The 24,710-nt window shown below is 31.8% G+C and overlaps 2 protein-coding genes across 4 annotated transcripts in view; one reads left to right on the top strand and one right to left on the bottom strand.

Annotated features, from left to right (window-relative positions):
* The first annotated feature begins 1,514 nt into the window (after positions 1 to 1,514).
* LOC111642654 (cysteine and glycine-rich protein 1-like) lies at positions 1,515 to 7,392 on the top strand. 3 transcript variants are annotated; one of them, XM_023389027.1, is made up of 7 exons: positions 1,515 to 1,632; positions 4,471 to 4,624; positions 5,667 to 5,841; positions 5,918 to 6,086; positions 6,155 to 6,248; positions 6,318 to 6,491; positions 7,057 to 7,392. In XM_023389027.1, the coding sequence occupies exons 2-6, from the start codon at positions 4,498 to 4,500 to the stop codon at positions 6,458 to 6,460; spliced, it is 708 nt and encodes a 235-aa protein (XP_023244795.1). In that variant the 5' UTR covers positions 1,515 to 1,632; positions 4,471 to 4,497; the 3' UTR covers positions 6,461 to 6,491; positions 7,057 to 7,392. The 3 variants fall into 3 exon arrangements, 1 of the variants encoding a protein (XP_023244795.1); XR_002759583.1 differs by lacking the exon at positions 7,057 to 7,392 and adding an exon at positions 6,731 to 7,007 and having other exon boundaries at positions 1,570 to 1,633; positions 6,318 to 6,645; XR_002759584.1 differs by lacking the exons at positions 1,515 to 1,632; positions 7,057 to 7,392 and adding exons at positions 4,057 to 4,286; positions 6,731 to 7,007 and having other exon boundaries at positions 6,318 to 6,645.
* An 11,876-nt stretch (positions 7,393 to 19,268) lies between these two features.
* Positions 19,269 to 24,710, bottom strand: part of LOC111612386 (rap guanine nucleotide exchange factor 1-like) — a 30,261-nt gene continuing 24,819 nt past the window's right edge. Inside the window, exons 11-18 of the mRNA XM_023353595.1 lie at positions 21,934 to 22,009; positions 21,678 to 21,849; positions 21,335 to 21,602; positions 21,172 to 21,266; positions 20,926 to 21,106; positions 20,733 to 20,830; positions 19,634 to 19,765; positions 19,269 to 19,556 (exon numbers count right to left, since the gene is read on the bottom strand). Coding sequence (XP_023209363.1) covers positions 19,424 to 19,556; positions 19,634 to 19,765; positions 20,733 to 20,830; positions 20,926 to 21,106; positions 21,172 to 21,266; positions 21,335 to 21,602; positions 21,678 to 21,849; positions 21,934 to 22,009 — 1,155 coding nt within the window. The 3' untranslated portion in view covers positions 19,269 to 19,423. The remainder of the gene's footprint in view (positions 19,557 to 19,633; positions 19,766 to 20,732; positions 20,831 to 20,925; positions 21,107 to 21,171; positions 21,267 to 21,334; positions 21,603 to 21,677; positions 21,850 to 21,933; positions 22,010 to 24,710) is intronic.

Genomic DNA, 24,710 nt, shown 5'->3' on the forward strand with positions numbered 1-24,710 from the left:
GTAAGAAGTAATATATAAATAAGAAATAAAATTATTATTATTATTATTATTTACACATTTTTTTAAAAACGATTTGGCATAAAAGAATATTTAAGTTTTATTAATTTAAATAAGTACTGTTAGTTAAATAATTACAGTAAAATCGAGCTCCATTTTTCCTGGTATAAAGTAAATGAGTTTAAATAATAATATTTCAAGATAATTGCCGGCGTGTTTCTTCCGCAAGTACCTCGCGCAGGTTTTTCACTCCGACTTCAGCTTTTTGCATATTGTATAATGCAGGGGTTATACGAAAATTAAAGGGTGAACTTTATCGTAAACGAGTCTTTTACGATAAAGGCGAACAGGGAAGACTGACTGACCTGTCTTTAGCTGTGAGAAACTCTGACAATGTAGCCTATATACAGTATCTGTCTGTCTCTCTCCGTTACGCGGTAATGCGTGTAAAAGTTTCTTTTTTTTATGATGACTTTCAATAAAATTTCCTTGTTAATACATATCTAGTCTAGGAATAACTACGAATACTTTAAAAAATACTTAAGTCTCAAAAAGTATTAGTTCCTTCAGAAAACCGGAGACTTCGCGTAGAGAGGAGAAAAACATTTTAATCGTGTAAAAAATAGCACTGTACAAAAGAAAGAATTTTTAAAAGACTTAAAATTAGTTTATGAAAAATTAAAACTATAAATTTGCATGAAAGTAGATGTTCATTGTTAATTTGTTTTTACTTTGTTTTAACACAAAATTTTTTTACGTTTAATTATTACTGTTAAGCTTAGTTCACACTGAGAGCGATTCGCTGGCGAGAGCGAAAAGCAGAGCGAATAATCTGTCAAACGAGTCAGGTTTGACCGGTTATTCGCTCTGTTTTTTTCGCTTTCGCCAGCGAATCGCGCTCAGTGTGAACTAAGCTTTAGTCTAATTTTTCCGCAGAAAAATGTACTTTCTTATAAATTCTTTAAATTATGTTAGCACAAATTATATTTGATGATTATCACAGATGAATGAGATTTGGGAAGATAAAATAAAGGAAAATGACATTCTAAGAAACCTATAATATTGTAGTCATTCAGTGAATTATAAATCTCTGATTGGTTACTGTTTGTCTGTCTAATTTTACGATATACATGGAAACTCGATTATCCGAATTTGATGGGACCGGGGGATCTTTCGGATCCCTGGTCCCATCAAGTTCTAGAAACTCATTTTTGTGTTTCGCACTGTGCATTTAAAGTTTCATAAACTATAAATAAGTTACTTGTAATGCAATGCAATTATTGTATTGGAGAAAATCATTTATTTTAATTTTCCTATTTTATATAGTTTTAATCTAGTTTCATTATGATAATTTACATAAGCTGAATATAAAAAGAAAGCAAGTACTTTATTAGCTTATAATTAATTTTACATCATGCTAACAAATTATATTTTGTGCAAAATGACAACGTGATTCTTAATTTCATTTGAATGTGATTTCATGACGTGTTTCTTAATTACGTCAAAATTAAGAAACATAGAATTTCATTATTAGAAAGCAATAATGAAAATATCTAAAATAATGTATTTACAAAATTATTTCACTGATTATTAATGGAGAAAACTTGCTTAAGTCCTTAGTTCTCTATTTTTTAAAGTAAGTAACAATTTCAATTTCTTTAAGTCGATTAATAATTGGGCTGTAATGTGAAAAAAATTGTAGATCTTTAAATTCCCACTGCCGTCCGTCCGTACGCCCGCCCGTCTTTACTTAATCTCGAGAACAAAGTTTATAGATGAAAGACGAGACCGGATATAGAAACCTTAGGGGCAGGAAGTTCCGATTAACTATATATGAACTTTCGATGCAAACTGGAAGTCATGTTCACTTCAAAAATTTTACCCTAAAACTTAAATCTATAAGGTGTTAGATTACTAGAAAGACTATTGTTAAAGGAAAAGTATGACGTACAGGGGCAACCCAGTACTAGTTTGGGGTGAAAAGCACATACTTTAAATTAAATACATTAAAAATATGATTAAAAATTGCAGCCTGGCATTGTGACGATGTCACAATAAATAATTGCTCGTTTTAATTGACTAAATATTGACGAACGCGAAAAAAATTAAGCTGTATATACAATAACACACAGTTAACACAATAAGCTTAATTGCTATTGATGTATTAGTTAATGCATCAATATATTCAAGCTTTTAGTAGACCTAATTTTATCCATTACAAATGAGCTTAACTTGCAATGGAGTAGGCCAACATGAGTGAAAGATGAATAACGACATATCAATCTATATGTTACCGCCAAAGCTCGAAAGTCGTTAATCTGCAGATTAACTAGGGTGATCCGTTAAAGTTGCTAAAATTGTTCTATTTCTCAAATTACCTAGGTAATGTGCAGATATCTAGGTAATCTGCAAATTACCTACTAGGCACTCGGTAAAGTGAAAATAAGATCTTTGCTGAAACAAAGCAACGTTTCTGTACGCTTAAATTAACATAATGTTCTTTATTTAATTTTCGATATCTAAAGAATCAAGTTAATACAATCAACAAGTTAGTTGATAGAGTAAATCATCAACCAATTAAAAAAACATACAAAAATCAAACGGTTTAAAATATTAATACAATTAGGGAAATTATTATATAGATAACCACCTATGGAATTTCGGGACTTTGAGTATATATCTGAACTGAGGGGACCGAGACGACTTCAACGATACCCTACTTTTGGACCGGAGACGAAAAATAATAAAGTTATCATACTTTTTCTGGTGATCGCATGATGTAATTGTGCAGTTAATGTATTTATACCTATGGTGAGTAAAATGGCGGCTCGTCTCTGATTCGAGAAAACAGAAGAAAGGAAACAGTGGGGACGCACGTTTTAACCTAACCTAACCTAACCTATTCTAATAAATTACCATAATTATTACCAACCAAACTATTAGAATAGGTTAGGTTAGGTTTGAACGTGCGTCTCCACTGTTTCCTTTCTTCTCTTTGCTGGAATCAGACGACCCGCCATTTTACTCACCATAGGTAACATTATCCAATTGTGCTTACTTATTAGTGCAGTCTAAAGATTGGTGACACTTTGAATTTCATAGCAATTGGTTTCTGCGACAAGCATACCTATTTGTGGTACATTTATTTGTGGCAAAGATCTTATTTTCACTTTACCGAGTGCCTAGTAGGTAATTTGCAGATTACCTAGATATCTGCACATTATCTAGGTAATTTGAGAAATAGAACAATTTTAGCAACTTTAACGGATCACCCTAGTTAATCTACACATTAACGAGTTTCCGAGCTTTAGCGGTAACATATACAATCCATAAGCATCCGCAGGAGGGGACAAACTGGACACTTGCCCTTCCTGGGATCGAGTAAAAAATTTCACAAATTATAATCGTAATCTTAGACACTCGATCATGGGATGGGTTGATGCAATACATGTGAAAACACCCCAAAAAATTAATTAAATAAAAATTTATTGATGTAATTATTTGTCTCGAAGCTTTGCCCCCCTGGAAAATTTTTTTGCGGACGCCCATGATAAATCATGGACTACAGTAGAAAATCCATGATAAATCATGTATTTTTATATCACGAGATAATGTTAATTTGTTTTTCAATATCTCAAAGTTCTTTAGAGAATAAACGGTGTTTTATTTTTGTGTATTACGCCTATTCAATATTTTAATGGAACAGAGTAAAATTTTTCGTTTCATCGAGTTTCAATTAAAATATCCGATACGTCGTAATAAATAAATAAAATAATTGCAAAATACTTTTATTGTGTTAAAAGGTTCGTGTTATAATATAACGATGAAAAGAGTTTTTCAATAATTTATATAAAACATCAAGAAATTGCGAATTTTAAGCAAACGAAGAATATTATTTGTAACATTCTTAGTCATTTTCCGGCATTGTAGCAATATTATAGAAAGGAGAATTCCTGTGAAAAAAAAGTATTTGGCAGCTACAATTAATTTTCGTATCTTCATGTCATACTAGACTACCCGTAACAATTGGGTCACTTACTCCTTTCGTCGGGTAGTACAGCCGTTTCATCGAACCCAAAGTATATGGAATAAATTAAAAGTAAAAAAGTGTTCTATGGGAATATTCCGTCGGCGGAATGACGTAAATACTTAAATAGAACGTTTCCGTGCAAATTTAAACATGAAATTAGAAACGATCTACAATGCAAACATTCCATCAGCAGAATGACGTATAGGCTATTTAAAAAGAACGTTGTCGTTAATTTTAAAAAGAAAAATACAATAACTCGGTAAGCCGTCGCCCCATTTTAACGAAACTTTGTTTCTATTCTCATTTAGCCTATAGGATTCTTTTAAAATGTAGCAGTATTTTTGGTCGTTTTTTCCCCTATATTTAATTACAACCAAACAAAAGTAGTATATAGATAGATAGAGAGACTATATAAATATACAATATTATTGTGCATATTACAGAAAAAAAAAAATAAAGAAGAAGCGACAATGGCGAAGGAAGCTCCCCACGTTATAGGCACCGTTACACTTTGTGGAAGATGCAAAAAAAAAGTTTTCTTTAATGAAGAAAAGCGTTCGGATGGTATAGCCTGGCATACCATCTGCTATACTTGTGGTAAGAATTTAATGTCACCAAAGATTCGATTCGAATAACCGTTCAGCAAATATAAAAACTTTCACGACGTTCATTATAAAATGATTCGGTTTAAGACTACACTACAAAAATTACATTGCGTTAAAATATAATTCAATCAAGCACTCTCAATTATTTATAGTAAACCCCCGCAAACTCGGACCTATAGGGGGATGAAGGTTGTCTGAGTTAACTGGGTGTTTTTTCGGATGACATGGAAAAACGAGTGAATCTACAGTAATTTATTACGATCGGCTGTATACAGAAATTTTACTGACTTGTGAGCTTTAGTAGATTATACTGCTTATTACGGGAAATAAGCTCAAAACATCAGGGAGAGTTCAAAAATCTCAGGAATTATATATATACATACTGATATTGAACTGTAAATTGATTGCGAATTTCATGAAAGTTATATCTTTATTAACTTTTTTCATGATACATATGGAAGAACCTTTTTTCCGAAAGGTTCTTTTCATATATATCATGAATTCGACTACGTTCACAATGACGATGACTGTTTTATAAGGAATGGGAGCCGGCATTTCTGAGCCAAAGTAAAAATGAAAATATGTATCTGAAGATCCGATATAGGTTCCAACTCGGATCTCCAGACTGATAAGAAAGTCTCCTTATCGCTTCGCTCGTTTAGCCTTTATAAAGTACGACCAGATGGCCGAGCGATTACGCTGTTAGCGTCTTAGTGCCCACCGTGAAAACAGTAAAAAACTTTCATAAGGGTAATTAAAGTAATACAAAAATTATATACTGTATAGGCCTTAGAAAATATTTGTAACAAATTTCATTTTGTAGCAACAACAATTTGCATTTTTACTGTTTGATAACAATGTAAATACAAAAATTTACTTTGCTACAAAATGAAATTTGTTACAAATATTTTCTAAGGCCTATACAGTATATAATTTTTATATTACTTTAATTACCTATTATGAAAGTTTTTTTTTACTGTACTTTATTAAGGGTAGATGAGCGAAGCAATAAAAGTATTTGCTTTGTTTTGCAGCAAACCCAAAATGTAGACGTCCACTTGACAGCTCTCTATTAACCGTTCACAAAGATGAAATTTATTGCAAATTTTGCTATCCTCTGATATTCGGACCAAATGGTTTCGGATACGGCATACCACCAGCAGTCGTTACGGTAAAAGAGCGATTTACATCCCCAACTACTTCAAAGTGGTACGAATATATTTCTGTACACGTGCATTTAAATTCTCAATATGGAGAATTTAAATCCGTTCAAATATTTTGATAGGAAATCACTGGACAAAGATAGGAGCCTTCTAGAGGATCGATCCAATCAAGATGATTATTCACCGGGATGTATAGATTCTGGATGTTCGACTACCTTATATTACGAAGATATATGCTATAAATGTAAATGCAAAGTATACCGTGCAGACAGATTAATTACAGCATATTCTGTAAGAAACTATAATATTAAAAAAATAAAATAGTTAAATATAATGTTAACAATGTCACTTCTCTAAAGGTTTGGCATAGAAACTGTGCAAATTGTTGTTCATGTGGTCAAATACTCCAAGATAACGACGCTTATGAAAGAGACGATCAATTATTTTGTTGCTGTAAGTAAAAATTTGTCGGTTTTCAAAAATTAAATGTTTCATTCTAATATTATCATTTCGTTTATTTAGCTTGTTGCGATAAATACTTGAGAGGCGAAATATGTAAAGTCCGGAAAGTTTCAAAACTTGACGAAGAAATTTTAAGCAAAAATCGAAAGGAAGAATTAAATAATAATTATAAAAATTCTTTTTTCTTTAATTTTCCTGAATAAACTCAAATTCTCTATTGTTTAGACTTAATTTGTAAGTTGTAACTCAATTATTACCCTTATGCTATTAAGCAAACCACCGGAATTTTATAGCCATTCACAGAATGAAATCCTAGTAAAAATCTTCAAAACTTTCTCTCTGCCAAGGCACAAAAATGTGAATCAATTTTCTATCAAAAGAGCACAAAGTTAGTTTATTCTTAATTATAACCGAAAATAAGCACTACTTAAGGCAATGCACTCTTATATATAATTTTATTTGTGAAATTTTAGCTAAGAGGAACTGGAATGATACTTCAAAAATGATCAATAATTTGGTTAAATTACCGATATTTTCTGAGGAGTCGCGAAGGTTCTTACGTGTGTAAATTTTCTAATTCTACAAATAGTCACAACGCTCATCTATCTGGAGAACCTATGATCCTTTTTATTTCTAGACATTTCCACTAAAGAGATCCCAACTAGAACGATCGCAAAAGTTCGTTGTTCTGTTATAAAAATTGTGTCATGGCTCAAAATTCAGGAAGTGCTGGTTTATAATAATAAATCTTACTTCAATGCAGAAAATGTTAATTACTATTCTATATTAAATTTATTAGTTGGTGTTCAAGTAGAAACTTTCAAAGTCAACTTAAATAAAAGAAACTCGCGTGTTATTGACTGTTCAGGAACTCGAAGATTCAACATTTTACATTCATCAGTACTATTAAATGTGTTACTCAAATAAATGAACTGTATCTTATTCGATAACAATCTCACGTTTTATCTTCATGACGAGTAATTAAACTTAATTTGTATTTTAGTATGCCCGATGCCTGCATCGGGGCATACTATAATACAAATAAAAATAATACTCAGTATATTATTATACTGTAAAAATATAAAATAAATATAAAATAATTTATATTGTTAATTTAAATTAATTTAAATAAATGCTAGGGCGCCCCTAGTGGCCATTTTTGGCATACAGTGACAGAAAAATCCGAATTTTCAGCTTTATATAGTAAGATTGCCATATTGAGAAATGCACCCTCCTCATAGCTTGCAGCTTTGTATTATATAATTAATAAAATAAAAATAAAAATTTTATATTTTATAAATAGCTATGATCTTTGTAATGCAACTAGACAGAAAATTTAAATGTGATTAAGTTAAATACTGTATTTATTTCAAAACACTAAACTGTAACATTATAAATACGAAATCAATTTCAATTATCAATTGATAAAATATATTCATAAATTATCACCCCCTTTCCACAAACTGGATCAGATTTTTTATCCGTTTGTTTCCATAACATTCTTTTATTGTCGACACAAGAACTTTTTCTAACAGCAGAATTGAAAACTGCTATATCTTCTTTTCCTCTATCAACTGGGATTGGTACCAGCAAATTTTGCATACTAGTGGAACCATTATGACAACAATTATAAAAGTAAATATTGTCATCGTTATTAATAGGTTAGTTTTTTGGTTAATTTCGCGAAGTGATAAATGTGTGAGATCCGACCTCAGAATAAGCCCAGATTTGTTCATTTTCCCCCTAAATTTTCGACGTATTTAAAATAAATTTGTCGCCTCCTCGTTAAAATAACATTGTCAGAAAAAAGAATCATATATCGTTCGAAACTTATAACTTTCATCGTTAATATAAACATTCAACCCTCGAACAATGACATTCCTCTGCTGCAAGACAAAAAGTTTATAGTTAAAGTCCGAATTCGTCATTTTGTTTTGGGTCCCGGGAACAACTTTAACCTCCACACCTGCAAGACCAACTCTATCTCACACAATAGGAGATCACCTGACTAATTTCCCCAGTCCGAAGCTATAAAAGCGACTTCTTTCCCCCTCCTCGGGGGAGTCTCACATCTATGGTCTAAAAGGATTAAGTCTCCGGGAAACTTTAACTTTGTGCGTCGAACTCTGTGCCTACGTGGAAGTTGACTAGAGGTATGAAACAAATCAATGTAAACTCTCTCTCCGCGAGTTAGGAGCTAATAGTGAACTACATTCATTTCCCCCCATGTTAGATTTTGTAACCTATTTTTTTTTTCCGTTAATCTAATAAATTGTTGTTCTCATTGTTAAATGGTGTTGTTTACTCGCATATCGCCTACGCCTCGTCGACGACCCCTCTCACCTCCTCCACTCGATCTGACAAAAAGCATCCCGACCCTTCGGGACCGCATTCGAAATTTAGCCATCTTGACACGTGAGTAGGTTTAACGACCTGTTGCCGAAAAGGAGAGTCGACGGTTTCTGACTTCCCCTGCGGCTCACAAATGCGAGTAAATCGTAGTAAAGTCCATATTGATAGTGGGCTCGACCGTCACGAGCTCATAACTGACATTTTTCTCAGTGAGGTCTTCCAATTCTATAAGTTTTCTTTCTGTCTTTAATCTCGGCCCGTTGATTAGAAGTTGGAATTATTTCGTTTCTCGATTTATCTGGTGTAGCCGTAGTCGTTGGAATTTCCCTGAGATGGTGTCGAGATTTTATTTGAGATGGCATCCGGACATCTGCTTTAGTAGAACGATGCAATAGTTGATATAAGAATTGCAAGTATTCGGTGTTTGGTTTCAACATATCGGGAAACTGATGCGAATATTTCAGACTATCTCTCAAATCGTCTTCTCGATTGATTTTATATATCTTTGGACTTCTTGAATAAAATCGAAAGTCCAATTCAGGTAGATTATGTCTTTAGTCGTACGACGTAGTGACCGATATAAAAATTTCAAGTAAATGTCATCGCCGTGCGTTTCTTTGGAAAATCTCAAATTCTCAAGGATCCTGTTTCGCATCGAACATGCTTTGTTTTCGGTAGTAGTCGAATGAATCCGAATGTCTCGTCCTTAGATTGGGTAAAGAGTTTGTCGAAATCGGTGGGAAAATTAAGCAAATCATTAAAATAAAAACGCGAGCCATAGCTAGCAAAAACTTTCTTTTATAACAATCCATTGCAATCATGAAAATGGTTTGCATTACTTATTCATTCATTACTGAATGTTATCGTCATCAGGCTAAAATACTTGAAAATTTATGAAATAAACATAATTTTAAGGTAATGGTCATTTAAAAAAAAATGTCATTTCTAATTTACTCGTATAGTTTGTTTGATTTCTGTTAATTCGAACCACATTTTTATTGAATGAAATTCAATGTAGAAAGCGCACTAATTGGGTATTTTGACAATTTTTATTAATAATTGAAACATATTATATTTAAATTTCAGTCACTTGTATCAGTAAATGAGTTATCAATGTGTTAGCTATTCCACCACATTGACCTCCCGGCCGAATGGCCGAGGTCAAGGTGGCAGCCTTCTGCTCTGGAGACCAGAGATTGAATCCGAACGGGTCGAAAATGCCCTGAATTTTTCGGATGGTGATCCATCTGTGTATGTCTGGCCCCGTCCTTCACCACCCGGCCGAATCCATAATGGGCTTGCTAAAAGAGGCTCTCTTAGTGTCCACATAGTAGAATTAAAAAAAAAAAACCTAAAATTCTAAGTCCAATTCGTTAGTTAATGCTGATTGATGACTTTCTCGACAAATCTACCAAATAAAAAATAAATTTAACTGCTGATAGGACGAGTTTTATAATAACCAGTGAGGCAAACAATCACATTGTTATCTTACACTACCCTCACTGTTAAACCCCACCAGTTAAAGGTGGTCGACCTTAGGAATGCTAAATTGCTACCCTGGACCCGGATACAAAATTGAAAAGAAGCCATTGAGAGAGAGGGCCGGTGAGAGGTGCTTCAAACTACTTGAAGAGCAGACGCAAACCATCTGCAAACGGGCCGGAAAACACTTGCTGTACTGTATTTTTTTTTTCTAATAGAATTCCAAATTTTAAATGAACTCGTACTTTGATTGAATAAAACCATCGATTTCGACGGGTTTGTTATGAAACTTGCTTACATTTTGTCATATGATATAATACGTAGTAAATATTATTAGGTACTTTGTACTTAAAGAATTATATTTTGTTTTATTATATTTATACTAGCAGATGAGCCCGGCGTTGCTCGGGCAAAAAGTAATGATAGAAAAGATTAAGATTATTAGATTATAGGCGATCTTACTCGTTTTCACCAGGTGCAAGAATTAGGTCCCCCTCTTCCGAGAATAATTAGAGAGACGGCCGGATGGCCGAGCGGTCAAGGTGGCAGCCTACCGCTCTGGGGGACTCGGGATCTAATCCAGACGGGTCAAGAAATCCCCAGGAATTGTTCGGGTGGTGGTCCGTTCGGATATGTCGGGCCCCTTCCCTCACCACCCGGTCGCCCCATTGTGGGCCTGCTTTAAGAGGTTCTCTTAGTTCCCACAGGGCGGAAAAAGTAAAAAAAAAAATAATTAGAGAATTTTCAGATGAGTCTAAAAATATGCTCGATTTCTAACATAACAGCATCTAAAATAGTACAGTTTTTTAAACTCTTTTCGCCCTGCAGGCACTAAGAGGCCTCTTTTTGCAAGCCCATTATGGTTTCGGCCAGGCCCACAATGGGGCCGCCGGGTGGTGAGAGACAGGGCACGACATATCCGAACGGACCACCCCCCGAAAAATTCCTAGGAATTTTTCGACCCGTTCGGATTAGAACTCGGGTCCTCCAGAGCGACAGGCTGCCACTAGGGTTTCTCAAACGGGATCCCGGCTGTTTTTTTACCCCGGGTAATCCCGCAAATTTTTTTAAAAGTTCACTTTTTTCTTATTTTGTGTTAAGATTGAAGAAATTTTACAAATAGAAAGTATAATTAATTCATAAACTGTCAGAATGCCATAACGCATTTGTATTTATTAATTTAAGCCTGCTTATTAGATTTTTTTTTGTTTATATGTGTCAAAAATAAATAATTGTTGAACTGCGGGCTTTGTAGTAATCCTCAATTGATACGTTCTGAAGTGATTCCAACAGAGGTTTTAAAAATTTTGTATATATATATATATATATATTTACAGAAATTTTGCGAAAAACAATACCTTACTACCACCTGCAGTGAATTCTCTGGCAGAGTGAAAGCTCTGTATTCTCGCGATTATTATGAGCACAATTGCAATTGAATAAAATAACAATGTAGAATGTTTAACCTTTACTACAACATTAATACTACACATTCTATCTTTTTCTCCTGGTTTCAATGACCGGCCAAATCCCAATTAATTTCAAATAAGTTATTGCAGCTTTTTTGACAACGCGATTTTCTCGCTCGGTGTTATCGCTGTGCTGTCTCGCGATCATAGCGCGATAAGAAATTTAATACTTTTGATTCTGATGAAACCGTGTTGTAGTTTACTTTGCTTTTTTACAGACACACTACGGTGACATTATTCAATACTTGGCAGATTATTCATTACTTTATTCAGTTGGGACGCTATTTACAAATTTAATATTTTCAATTTTGCAACAATTAAAATCTATGTTTATTACGTAGCAATACCATTTAGTAATTGTGACCCAAACATTTATTTGGAAATTTTATCAATATTTTTTTAATTATTAAAAATAAAATTATAGACTTCATTACTGTCAATACAAGTTGTTAAATTTAAAAGAAAACATTCCCCGAGTGCAAAAACAATTTGTTAGTCATTTAACTCACTACTGACAGATAAGGGAGTTTTTGAAAACAAAGTAATAAAACGATTAGCACTTTGTTGTCGTTCAAAGTGGGGGACTGGTAGAGTCTATTACTTTCGCGGGAGAAAATAAACAAAGCTTTACTACCCCGAAGTTGAAAGATAATACAATCCTGTAAAATTTAACAAATCTGATGTGAATAAGTGAAAGTAGAAATTATTTATAAATTGTGCACGTGTCACACTTTCTTTATATTGTGAATTTGTGAGCTGCGAGTTAACTCAAGGATTTTCTTGTAATCGCCTATTATCCACATTTATACTACGTTATAATTTATAATTTATTTTGTTCATAACCAATCCCTTTAATCAAGAATGTCAGAATCATTGTTTGGAAATATTTCGTTAAGGATTTGAAACAAGAATTTGCAACCTGTAATGAATGTAAAACACAGATAAAGTGTAAAGGTTTTTCAACAAGCAGCCTTATTAGACATCTGCATAACAAGCATAATATTGACAAATTATCTGTCACTAGTACTAAGCGCACAGCCGAGGAAACTGGAGCAACTAGTAGTAAGCGATTAGCCTCTCAACAAACCTTACCATCGCTTTTTATTAAGAAAGAAATGTGCGAAGAAATAGTAACAAAACTTGCGACTTTAGATGGCATCTCTATCAACTCTATTACAAAAAATGAATTCATCAGAAAATCATTGACAGACAGAGGATACATTTTACCAAAAAATCCATCACATGTAATGGATCTCATCCATTCGCATTACAAACAAATCAAACAACGATTATGTTCTGAAATTGATAGCCAAATAAATGGAGGATCAAGGTTTAGTTTATCCTTGGATGAATATACTTCACTAAACAATCGCCGGTATTTAAATATAAACATACACAAAAGTGACGGAACATTTTGGAACTTAGGAATGGTGAAGATTTCCAATGTTCTACCTGCAGAAACTGCTGTCCAAGTAATCAAAGAAAAGTTAAAAGAATTTCACATATCTTTAGAAAAACACGTGGTGGCTTGTGTTACTGATGATGCAGCTGTAATGATGAAATTTGGAAGGTTAATTGAATGTGAGCATCAGTTATGTTATGCACACGGAATTCATTTAGCGGTATGTGATGTTTTGTACAAAAAGTCAACAATTTCAGTAGCAGTCCCTCTTTCTGAAGAAATTCAAACTGAAGATGAAGAGCGCAATGACGATATAGAGAAAGATGAAGAAAATTTCAGTTATAGTATTGATTTTGAAAGTGTTTTGTGTGAGCGTTTGGCTAAAGGTCCTTTCGATATAGATATTTCATTTGAATTACATGACACACTAGGTAATGAAATCGTCTGTTCTCAAATCATTAATAAGGTCAGAAAAATAGCAAAATTTTTTCGCAAATTATCTTTAAAGAATAACATCTTACAAAAATACGTTGAACAGGAACATGGAAAAAATTTGCACTTATTTCTGGATTCCAAAACCCGGTGGAATAGCCTTTTAGCCATGTTAGAGCGATTTATTAAAATAAGATCATCCATATCGAAAGCAATCATTGACTGTAATAAAGATACGGACAATTTTGATCTTGACAAACAAGAAGTTACTGTAATTCGTGACATCGTGGCATCGCTGCAGCCACGCTGCCACGAGCTGTCAAAGCTGGAACAGAAAAGCTTGGCAACAGAGGATCGACTTTACTTTCATCGGAAGGTATTTTTTCTTTTATTATAAATGAGTTAAATCAACTAAACACACCTTTTTCAAGAAGACTAAAAGAGTCGTTTATTCGACGCATAGCAGAGAGAAAAAATGTAAAACTGACTGGCCTCATACAATATCTCAATAGTGGAAAGAATTATGGAAAAGTTTCAACTTTCCCAAGTGAAAAAAGTTTGCCAGCCTTACCAACCAAGACTATGTTAATTTTATCAGCAAAACAGATGTTATATCGTCTTTTTTGGAGTAGCCTATCTACTGATTCTACCTCCAGTGATACAGATCAAGTACCAGATGTCGCAAGCTCATCTGCAATGACTAGCTGAAAAGCTTGATGCTGCTATCAAAGAAGCCGAGGTAGACAGATCAAGAAAAGACAGCAAAAGCAGTACTGAAACGCGTCTCGAGAACGAAATAGAAATCTTTGAGGCTACAGGTGAAAAAACTAGTGTTGCAACGAATAGTATATTCGGCCTCAGGCCGAATACCGAATATTCGGCCAGGAGCGTGGCCGAATAGGCGAATATTCGGCCAAACTATTCGGCTCGATTAACGCACGTACGAAAATTGGCGCGCAAATCGCATTATGGCAAGGATTCTGCTTTCTATTGGCCCGCTGTCACTACGCTTCGCCAATCGCGTTAATTCTTGACAGTTCAGACAAGAGCGTCACGGCAGTATGTGATAAGTGATGATATCAAATGTGGATAACAATGTAATAACCTACACGTGTAAATAACGGAAAAAGAACAGAGAAGGACCGCAAAGTGAAAATAAATATGAAATTGAGTTGATAATATAATCGAACAAGTCGAATCAGCTTATTGGCACGAAATTCGCGGCCGTGAATGCCAAACAATTGTTATCATAGACTTCGGAAAGCTTGTAATGAAAGTCACTTAGCGTGCACGGGCGAAAGCCTGGGGTCGTTCGGGCTACCAAGCTGTTTCGAATCTGTGAAATCATAACTGTGACTTATACTGACGTCCTATCTGTCTCTTTTATCCGTTATCACCAGGCTATGAGTCACGTAATTGTAAAATGGGAAATCTACGACGGAAAAGTCACGAATCGAAAGTATCGTGAGGGCGTATTATGATGTATGCATAGGCATACGTGGACTAGAGCGATAGAGGAAAGAGAAAGGGAAGAGCAAAGACGAGCGCTTAAAAAGAAGGATAGGCAGGGTCAGACCCTCAGATGTGCGACGATTCTCGAACGAATAGGTGTGTACGTGTGCTGATCTTTGTAATTATAAATTGTGAATACATGTGACTAATATTATTTTCTTTTTTATTTTGTGCATGTTATAAGTTATAAATAAATATAAACAAACACTAACTCGATAACATTAAATCTATAAAAAAAAAAAAATACCAAAATGATTAATTTACTTGTTTTTGTTATTTCTTACTCCTGTTTTTAGGTATTCGGTAATAGGCCGAATACCGAATAGTGACCGAATATTCGTTACATCACTAGAAAAAACACACAACATCTGTCTTCTGTTAAATGCGTTAAAAACGATTCCACCCACATCGATTGAATAAGAAAGGGCATTCTTGGCAGCAGGACTTTTTATTACCAATTTAAGAACCAGATTGAGTGATCGGAGTATCGACCATCTTTGTTTTTTAAAATCTCATAATGCAAATGTAAATTTTTATAAGGTTTTATTTAAATAAAGAAAATTATTTTCTAAGTTAGAAGTTTGAAGTTTGATCAAAGTTCAGTTTTTTCTTTAAATTTTTAACTCAATTCGTAGGCATTTTTTGTTATAATCAGTTTCCAACAAACTTTAACAAATTTTTTTCTATTTGTGAATTTTCTACGTAATTCAAAGGTATTTTTAATACATATTTTACACATCATTATTAATACGATTTTGGAGGTTGCAGAACACTTAAATTACTTTAAAAAATGAAAAATAATGATATCATTCGATTTCAAGATATTTTTTATATTTTAAAAATAATTTATTATATCCCGGGATTTCCCGGGATCCCGGGAAACAGTTCACTTTTATCCCGGAATTCCGGGACAAGCAAAAGACCGGGAAATAAGAAACCCTACTATTGAGCATCAGTTATGATTCCTGATGGGTTCAGAAATTTCTATGCTAGAATATGTTGGGGTTCTTACCTAAGGATGGGCAGGTGTTATGTTCTGTTTATACTTAACAACCATCTTAGCTTTAGAACCGATGCTTTTATTTAGAATACAGTTNATTATATCCCGGGATCCCGGGAAACAGTTCACTTTTATCCCGGAATCCCGGGACAAGCAAAAGACCGGGAAATAAGAAACCCTAGCTGCCACCTTGACCGCTCGGCCATCCGGCCGCTAAAATAGTACAGTAGAAGTTCTTCAGGGTAATCCTTAGCCCTCTTCCTCTCCATCCGCAGGGAGAATTTCGAAAAATCCTTTCTTAGTGTGCATTGTCAAAGCGTACTATGTACCAAATTTCAACTTCTAACCTTTTTGGGCTCTGCGCTTATTATCAATCCATCTCGATTAGGTTATAATAATAAGATTTATTAAATTGAATATCTTATTGTTGAAATGTCTTGAATCTGAAATAAATTGTTATTAAATAAGGTTTTAAAACGAAATAATTAGATATGTTTTTAAATTAAATGTTCAAAATAAATTTCGCGAGACCTCTTCCTTGGTACAAGGGGGCACACCGATCGACTTGCTCTAGGGCGCTGAATAAGTAGTTACACCACTGCCTACAATACATACTAAAATAACACATGATGTGATATAAAAACTAGTACTACGGTATATAGTTTATTCTCATTTTTTCTCTGGTCAAGTTTAGTTTGAACGTTCTTTGTGACGAATACCAGCGTAATTAGACCGGCATAACGATACCAGGCAAAAAATAGTTAAAAGTATGTCGCCAAAATCCCAGGACTGTTCATTATCATTCACTTTTATGTACAAGAATGCTTATCGGTTAACTTTAACTCTTGATCCTTGTTTATATGGGTATAAAAGTGGATTAACCTTAAGCAGGGAGATAAAATCACGATTTTGCTGACAGATGAGTTTGTTGCCCAATTCTAAAGGAGAGAGCGAACACTACACAGAGTTTCTCAAGACTTTTTGCTCACGCGACCTAATATATTTGTAACGGTTCCTCAACCCAAATGTTTATAATATAAAATCTTTAAAAACCTGGTAAACTGGAGTCACTGTATATTACATAACGAAATAAAATTAGTTTTTATTTAATTAAACTTCTACGTGTGAAATGTAACATTGCGTACATTTCTATTAAGAGCGATTCAGGCCAATTTCTATTTGTAACTAATAACTTTAAATTTCAATAACAACTGAAATTGTTTTACATTTTTTTAATAATACAATCTGTTTTATTTACAATCTTCAGTTTCAAAATTATTCAGGAGTCTATTTTGCAATGAAAAATATTACAAGTATTTTTATAAACTTAATGAACCCTTTTTTAAAACTGACGAAATTTTCTTACAATCTGAAAAGTAATTTCATTTTGTATATACTGTATACCAAAAAAATTTCTTTAAAAATTATTTATTGATACACTTAAGATGCCAAAATCCATCCATTATTTATTATGTAGGACAATAAACCTACAAGTTTGAATAAACAAAAAAATACTGTATTTTCAAAACTATTGCAACTCAAGTGGCTTTGTGACTACGATCTTATGTAAAATATGTATTTTAATGATGATCAAAATAGAAATGAATTAAATACACGCATTCTATAATCTTATAATTATCATTTATATATTTTTATTAATTTTATTACAACTAAAGTTTTCGATACTTAATAAGACGTGTCTGTTGTTCTTAGTTCTTAAGAGTATATTTCAGTAATACCACCTTCGCAGAAATACTTGTATCATTTCGCGACTCAGTTTGAGAAATGCTGCACTAGACAATGTTTTCCACAGAAATGCAGCACGCGATGAGAAACATTTATACAGAAATGAACAATTAACTTTATTCATATATTATCCGTATTATATATAAGTACTCTTGTCTCGATAAAACTCGATCACACTTAGAAATTATTTCCTCACTTATTTTTTCTCCATCTTGATCGCGATGATGGATATCGCTACTCATAAATTGGCGCTATTATTATTCGAGACGTTCGCTGACTGGGTTGTTGGTGACAAGTGGATATGTTTTCCAAACTTTCGGAAAACAAATACTGACCAACTTCCTTGTCGGGCAACACGTTTTATGACGTCAAAATTGCCAATAGACTGCGTTGGGCAGCAAAATCGTGTAGCGTTAGCGCGCAGAAAAACGCCGTCGTTTTGCTGCACGCTGTTAAGCTGAAATTTTCAGCTTAACAGTTCGCCATCCGCGAAAACACCAATTCTCAAACATCTCTTGTTCATAAAAGATCTTATTATAATTAAAAGGTGTTTTATTCATTTTAGCCTTTAAATGTATTGGACGTTATTTCAATTATATTACTTTATTTAAAGAATATTTTTAATTAAAAAAAAAAGAAATATTTATATATTAACGTTAAAAAACGATTGCAACTTAAATATGTCAAGTTTCATGTTAAACACCAAAAACTCTGACACAAAATGAAATATTTATTATCACAAGACATTTATAACATACACGTGAAAATTTTTCACAGAATAACTTAAACACACTTTTTCGATACGTATTACATTTTGAATTTTGTTATAAAAGGAAGAGCAATCTAATAAAATGCACCTTGTTTATATAGGGCAGTAAATAAATCACATCTGTTTTTATTCCAAGCTGATTTAAAATAAACTTTTTTTATTTTTAAATGCAGACTCATCCCTGAGCTTAAAAAATGAGCTTGCTCGATATTCAACCTTTGAAGTTTTTTAAAAGCTGCCGAATTTGTGTGGACAGGTTTTAAAAGTGGAGAAAGAAATAGATTGCCATGGCTTATCTCGAATACGCACACACGCACGCACATACACATTTACACGTGTAATTTTTTCTCTTTGGTGCATTTTTTTAAACTTACATTAATATATAATACAATAAAACTTACTATAAAGTTTCTTTGAAAAATTATAGCCTTTAACATGTTTTGGCTTTGTTTTTTTTAAACAAAAAAAATTTCAAGCTTACAAAATGCTCACATGATTTGCAAAAAACGAATTCGACGCACTCAAATAAATCTTCATAAAAAAATTCTAATTCTATATAAAAATTCATATTTCAAATACTGCATTCAAAATTATAATACAATGGCACATTTTCATTTGACTAAACAATAACTATTATAAAACATGATCTATAAAAAAATTTGCATATAAAGAATGGTTGTAACTTTGAATGGCAAATAAAGCACCATGTAAGCACTCGTTCGGTAGCGTACAGTTATAAATAAAGAGCTGCTTTCGGTGACATATTCCCTTTTTAAATATATTAAAAACTGTTACGATTCCATTGACACTACGCCATTGCTTCCAATATACATTAAGCGACTATAAGTATTTACATAACATAATTTTATTAACACGATTCTTTAAAAATGTTATAACACTACCGATTTACAATACGGAGGTTCGGCACGTGATTACGTTTTACTGAGCAATATAATTTTTTTTCGTGTTTTGTTTTAACGAATTGTAATAAATTAAAAAAAATCAAACATCTTTTTTCTTTCCTCCTCTTGGCTTAATCGATTCGGAAATTTGCCACATTGATTCCTCGCACAGATAATTGTCGAAATTATTAAAAAAAGCTATTATTTGTTCATTTCTTTTAAATGGATATTGGCTGAGTGAAAAGATGCAATTTACAATTTAATTTTTAATTTTATGTAAAAAATATAATCATTAAGAATAAATTCTTACCAATTTTTAAATCTTTTCATGTTCTCTAAAATGTTAAATTGCTGCCAGTGTTTTGAAAAATTAATGTATCCATCGGGAAGGAAGTCGTTATTACCAATATGAACAAATGTAAGATCTTGCAGAATTAAACCACTATAAAAATAATAAGTATTAATTTTAATTATTAAATGCAGTTGATTTTTAAAAAAATATGAAACCTTTAAGCAAATCTGCTAAGGCAATTAATTACAGTTTTATAAATTTCAAATATTAGTAGCAAAATTGAACTGTTAGAGAAGCAACACACAAATTTAAACATTATTTTCAAAACTAATGAAATAATAATGTAAAGTTTTGTGATTTCAAATATTTTTCTGTTTTTGTTAAAACACATTTTTTTAAATAAGAATATCTGAAGATGATTTGTATAAAAAATTGTTTTATTTTCTGTTTATTAGATGAAGGAAATTACTCTATAGAAGAGAAAACTGTATTTCACATTTTAAATATACAGGGTGTTTTAAAAAGTAAGGTAAACAAGACAGTAGATGATAGTTTGTGTAGAGTAAATAAATTATAGTGTGTTTTCTTGTTTGCTATGGTTTAGTGAAGACAGAGTTTTAAAGATTATGTGATCATTTTAATGATTAGCAATCGAACGATAAACAAATACATACTCCATGCTAACAAGAAAGTACTCTATCAAAACAAGTTGCCTAACAATATTTGATAATTATTAATGAAGCAGATGTTCAAAATACAACTGCCATTCCTATATGTAAACAGAAAATTTCTAACTAAAATGTCTAGAAGAAAAATAATTTAATTCTCTTTGCAGAGAGAGAGAGAGAGAGAGAGAGAGAGACATAATTTTATAAGAATTACTAGATTTGACCTAAAATGTTATGTAAGAATTATTTTTCTTGTTATTTTACCTAGGGTTAACCTTAAATATAAGCTTAAGTCTGACTTAAATGTAAGATAAAATTTAAATAATGGTTTGTTAATTAAAGGAAAAATACATATTTATGAATTAAAAACAATTTTGATTCTTAAAATATTTTAAAATTAAAAAATATAGCATAAACTTTTCTAAATTATAAGAGATTTACTAACTTACATATATGGAATACAAGGAGGTTCTGTGTCAGCTAATGCTTGTCTATAGGCACGAAATGAAGAAGAACTATCTATCAGTGCACAATATTCTTTCAAACCCTAGAACAACATAATTTGGAATACAAAGAAAATAATTTACATAATATTAAGAAAAATTTAAATTTTACTTTAAAATAAAAAAATTAGCTTATTACTTCTGTGATATTTCTTTGCCATTCCAATCTACGTATAGGTGCAGAATCAAGAGCCGAAAGAATTGAAAGATATGAATTGAAGTTATTTAATTTACGTAAATATTTCATTATTTTAATAAATTTGACAACATAACGTTCTCGCTCTTTAGCCTCTTCTGGTTCAAGAATTCTCGATCTTGCCCTAAATAAAAATTGAAATATTATGCTTTGCCAAAACATTTTATTATTAAAAAGACTGCTATTTACCAATAAGACATTTTATTGAAATGTTCTGTAAATGTTGTCAAATTAGGACTTAATTCTTCTTTCTGCTCTTTTGCCCAAAGAAGAACTTCAGGTATCTAAAAATATAAACAAACATTTAATATAATTTCATATGATATAAAAATCAAAATTATCTTAGCTATACCTCAATTTTTTGGAAAAGATCTGCATCTAGTAATGTCATTTGTTCTGCTAGAGTTTCAGATTTGAAATCTAGAAGTGATGCTTGATGGGTAGTGACAGCCATTGAAGGTAAGAGAACTGGTAAAGCTGTCATAGCTCTTTGTCGAACTTCACATTTCTCCACAACTTTCTTTCTCAGAGCACGAGCTAGAACTAAGTCACCTCGACTCACTAACTGAAATATGAAGTCCATCAACACTTGAAGGACTTCTTCATCTGCATCACCAACACTAAATGAAGAAAAATTATGATTTATTTTCATCTGAAAATAAAAATTAATTTCAGAATTGGATTTTCAATATTACCATAAATCATCCACCACTCTAACCAGGAGAGCAAATGCATTCCTAGCAGCACGCTGCCTCATATCAGACATATGAATGAATTTATTATACCTGTACAGCAATTTATGTATAAGATCTAAAGGTGTTATAAATGTGCGGTAAGTAGTGAGGAAAGCTTCTTGATAAATAAAATCTACCAATGGTTAATAAAAAATTATTTGTATTACTACTTTAAAAATAACAAAATTTTGAGAAAATTTATTTTTATTGTTTATACCATTTTTAGAAGCTTTAGTAGCTTGAATAATTAAGGAATCTAAGTGTCCTCCTCTGATATCAGGTCCATCATCTCCCTAAAATACAAATTAATTTCAAATATTTAATAAAAGTTATAAGTATTTAAAATAAAAAAACTGTTTAAAATCATGTTTATCAATTCTTTAAGGCAAAGAAAAAGACTGAAATATCTCAATTAATAATACTGTACATAGAATGTATAAATAAATAAAATTTTTTTAAATTTTGAATGATTTTAGTAAAATGTTGTATATCATCTTTTGATAAAATTTAACAATACAATTTTATTTAAAAATAATTTAACTTTTTACAGTTTATTGTAAATATCTTTTAATAAATAACTATTTTAAATTAAAACAATAATATGTAAATAAAAAGTTGGCTTCCATCTTATTTAATTTTAATTTAACATACATATGTCTTTTTATGTATGTTAAATTAAAATTAAATAAAATGGAACTTGTAATATTGTATAACTTGCATCAAAATACAAGTAAGTCTAAGTATATGTGGTTTTGATTAATGAAGGTTTGTTCTGAGGAAAGTTCAATGTTGCCTGCTTGACAAAGTTCAGAGCTAGCAATATTAAATTGATCCTTTTCCATACTGTGGTCCAACGTAAAGTTAACTAAAGTACACTGCAAAAAGAATATATTGTGTTAAGGTTTATCAAATGCTAAAAAATTTCTTCTTAACATTTCTGTTTTAATTCTTCAGCTTTTACAGCAAAAAAAAAATGCTCAACAAAAAATACCATTATGGTTTATAATTTGTTTTCATTTTTTTATGCAACTATACTGTACTTTGTCTAAAATCTTTAATTAATTAATAATTTTTAAAATTCTATTTCTTCATTTTCCATATTTTTATTCAATTCAAGCAAATGTAAATTTAAAAATTACTATTTTAGATGAATTCTTAATGATTTAACATTCAGTGGAAAATAAATTAATTCATCAGTTAAGTTCAGTATACATGGTATATTTGCAGAACCAATTAACAAAATGTGTCAAGCTTTACCATAATTATAGTTTTTAAATATATAAAAATATTTCTTTGGTTTAATTTTGTTAACCTTTTAGTAATAATGTTAAAAATTAATGTTATTGTTTAATATTTACATTGTAACTTTTTAGCTTTGTTTTTATTATAATCATCTATTCTAAAATACCAAATGACTACTAAGAATAAATTCAAACATACAAGTCATTTAATTAGGAAAGCTAAACACATAATCAGGAACACATAATCAGAATAAATGGTGGTTTCAAAATATAATTTTTGGACAGACTGTGTCTTTTGTGATTAAAATAAATTATCATCCGGCGAAATTCTACAAACAAAACTTTTTTTTAGAAGTAATTCGTCACCAGAGGGATAAGGCCAAAATTTACATTTAACAGCGCATTTATCAAGTGAATATAAAGGACTGAAATTCCCAAACTGGAAAGGATGCAAGTTCAAGACATCTGTAAGGCTGCTAGTTCCAATTCTTTACTTTTAATGTTTTAATTGGATATTTTTGTGTGTTTTTTAAAAGAATGTTTTAGCCTGATGACCTAGTAGCCTACAAAGAAAGGTTGGGTTGTCGATGGTGTTCTGGAACACACAATCAGAATAAATGTGGTTTCAAAATATAATTTTTGGACAAACTGTGTCTTTTGTGATTAAAAGGAAAGCTAAAGATAATGCAAAACTATGTCTTGATTTATATATAATATAATAATTAATATAAAACCAAGAATTATTTTATAATAATTCACTAAATAATAATATTTTTAAAATAAATAAAATTATAAATATTGAAATAATAAGACCCAATAGCACCAATGTTTCAAAATATATATGGTGTAGACATGAACATTGCCCAGGCAAAACCCTACTTCTGCTATGTAATAACTATATGCAATCATACTGGAGTATAAGTACAGTAGATCCCCTATAAAACAGGTTCATATAGTTCGGATTCCTATATGACGGCGAAAAAATTGCGGCCGTATTCGTATAAACACACTAAAAGAGACTCGTATAATTCAGTAAAATGTCATGGCCGACTCATGTCGTGACAGGATTGGTCGAATCTAGACAAATAGCGGATATTGTACAAACCATTGAGTTTAAACGAGCAGCAGACCTACTAAAAACCATTTATTATTTAACATCCATAAAAATTATATTTATATTAATGATGTCTCCAAATTTCATCAAAGTTTTCGCAGAAAAATAATTTATCAGGAAGCATGCGAGCGTCATTCGATGTGCTGCTCCACAACGAAAACAAGCTTAAGTAATGGCGTCGTCAAACGGTACACACACTGTAAGTAATCCTACAATTTTTTGTTTATAGCATAGTTTATATGGATTATTCCCAAAAAATTATACATTTTTTGGAAATGTTGAGTCGAATTAGTCTAGAATCGATTAATTTTATGGAAGAAAACCTTTCAAACAGCCTTAGTCCGTAAACCGCATACATGCCGGGCTGTGATTGGCTCATGTATTTAAGGACTCATAGAAAATGGATTTCATAAAAATCAGAATGTATCTACCGTGTTATAGGGGGGAGTCAACTGTAATTAATAGTGATTTGGACATCATGCCCCCAACTGTCTTCACATGGAGAATCTCATCATATGAAATATGATAGCATTCATACACTCAATTAAATTGTGTTAAGTTTTGGCTCTACGGATGACTTATCACATACTATTAACAATAAATACTCTGTATTGCACTTTCATATTAAATTATAGTAAT

The sequence above is a fragment of the Centruroides sculpturatus genome, unplaced genomic scaffold (assembly GCF_000671375.1).
Source record: "Centruroides sculpturatus isolate CEXI.00-Female unplaced genomic scaffold, Cexi_2.0 scaffold3, whole genome shotgun sequence".
NCBI classification, from domain to species: domain Eukaryota; kingdom Metazoa; phylum Arthropoda; class Arachnida; order Scorpiones; family Buthidae; genus Centruroides; species Centruroides sculpturatus.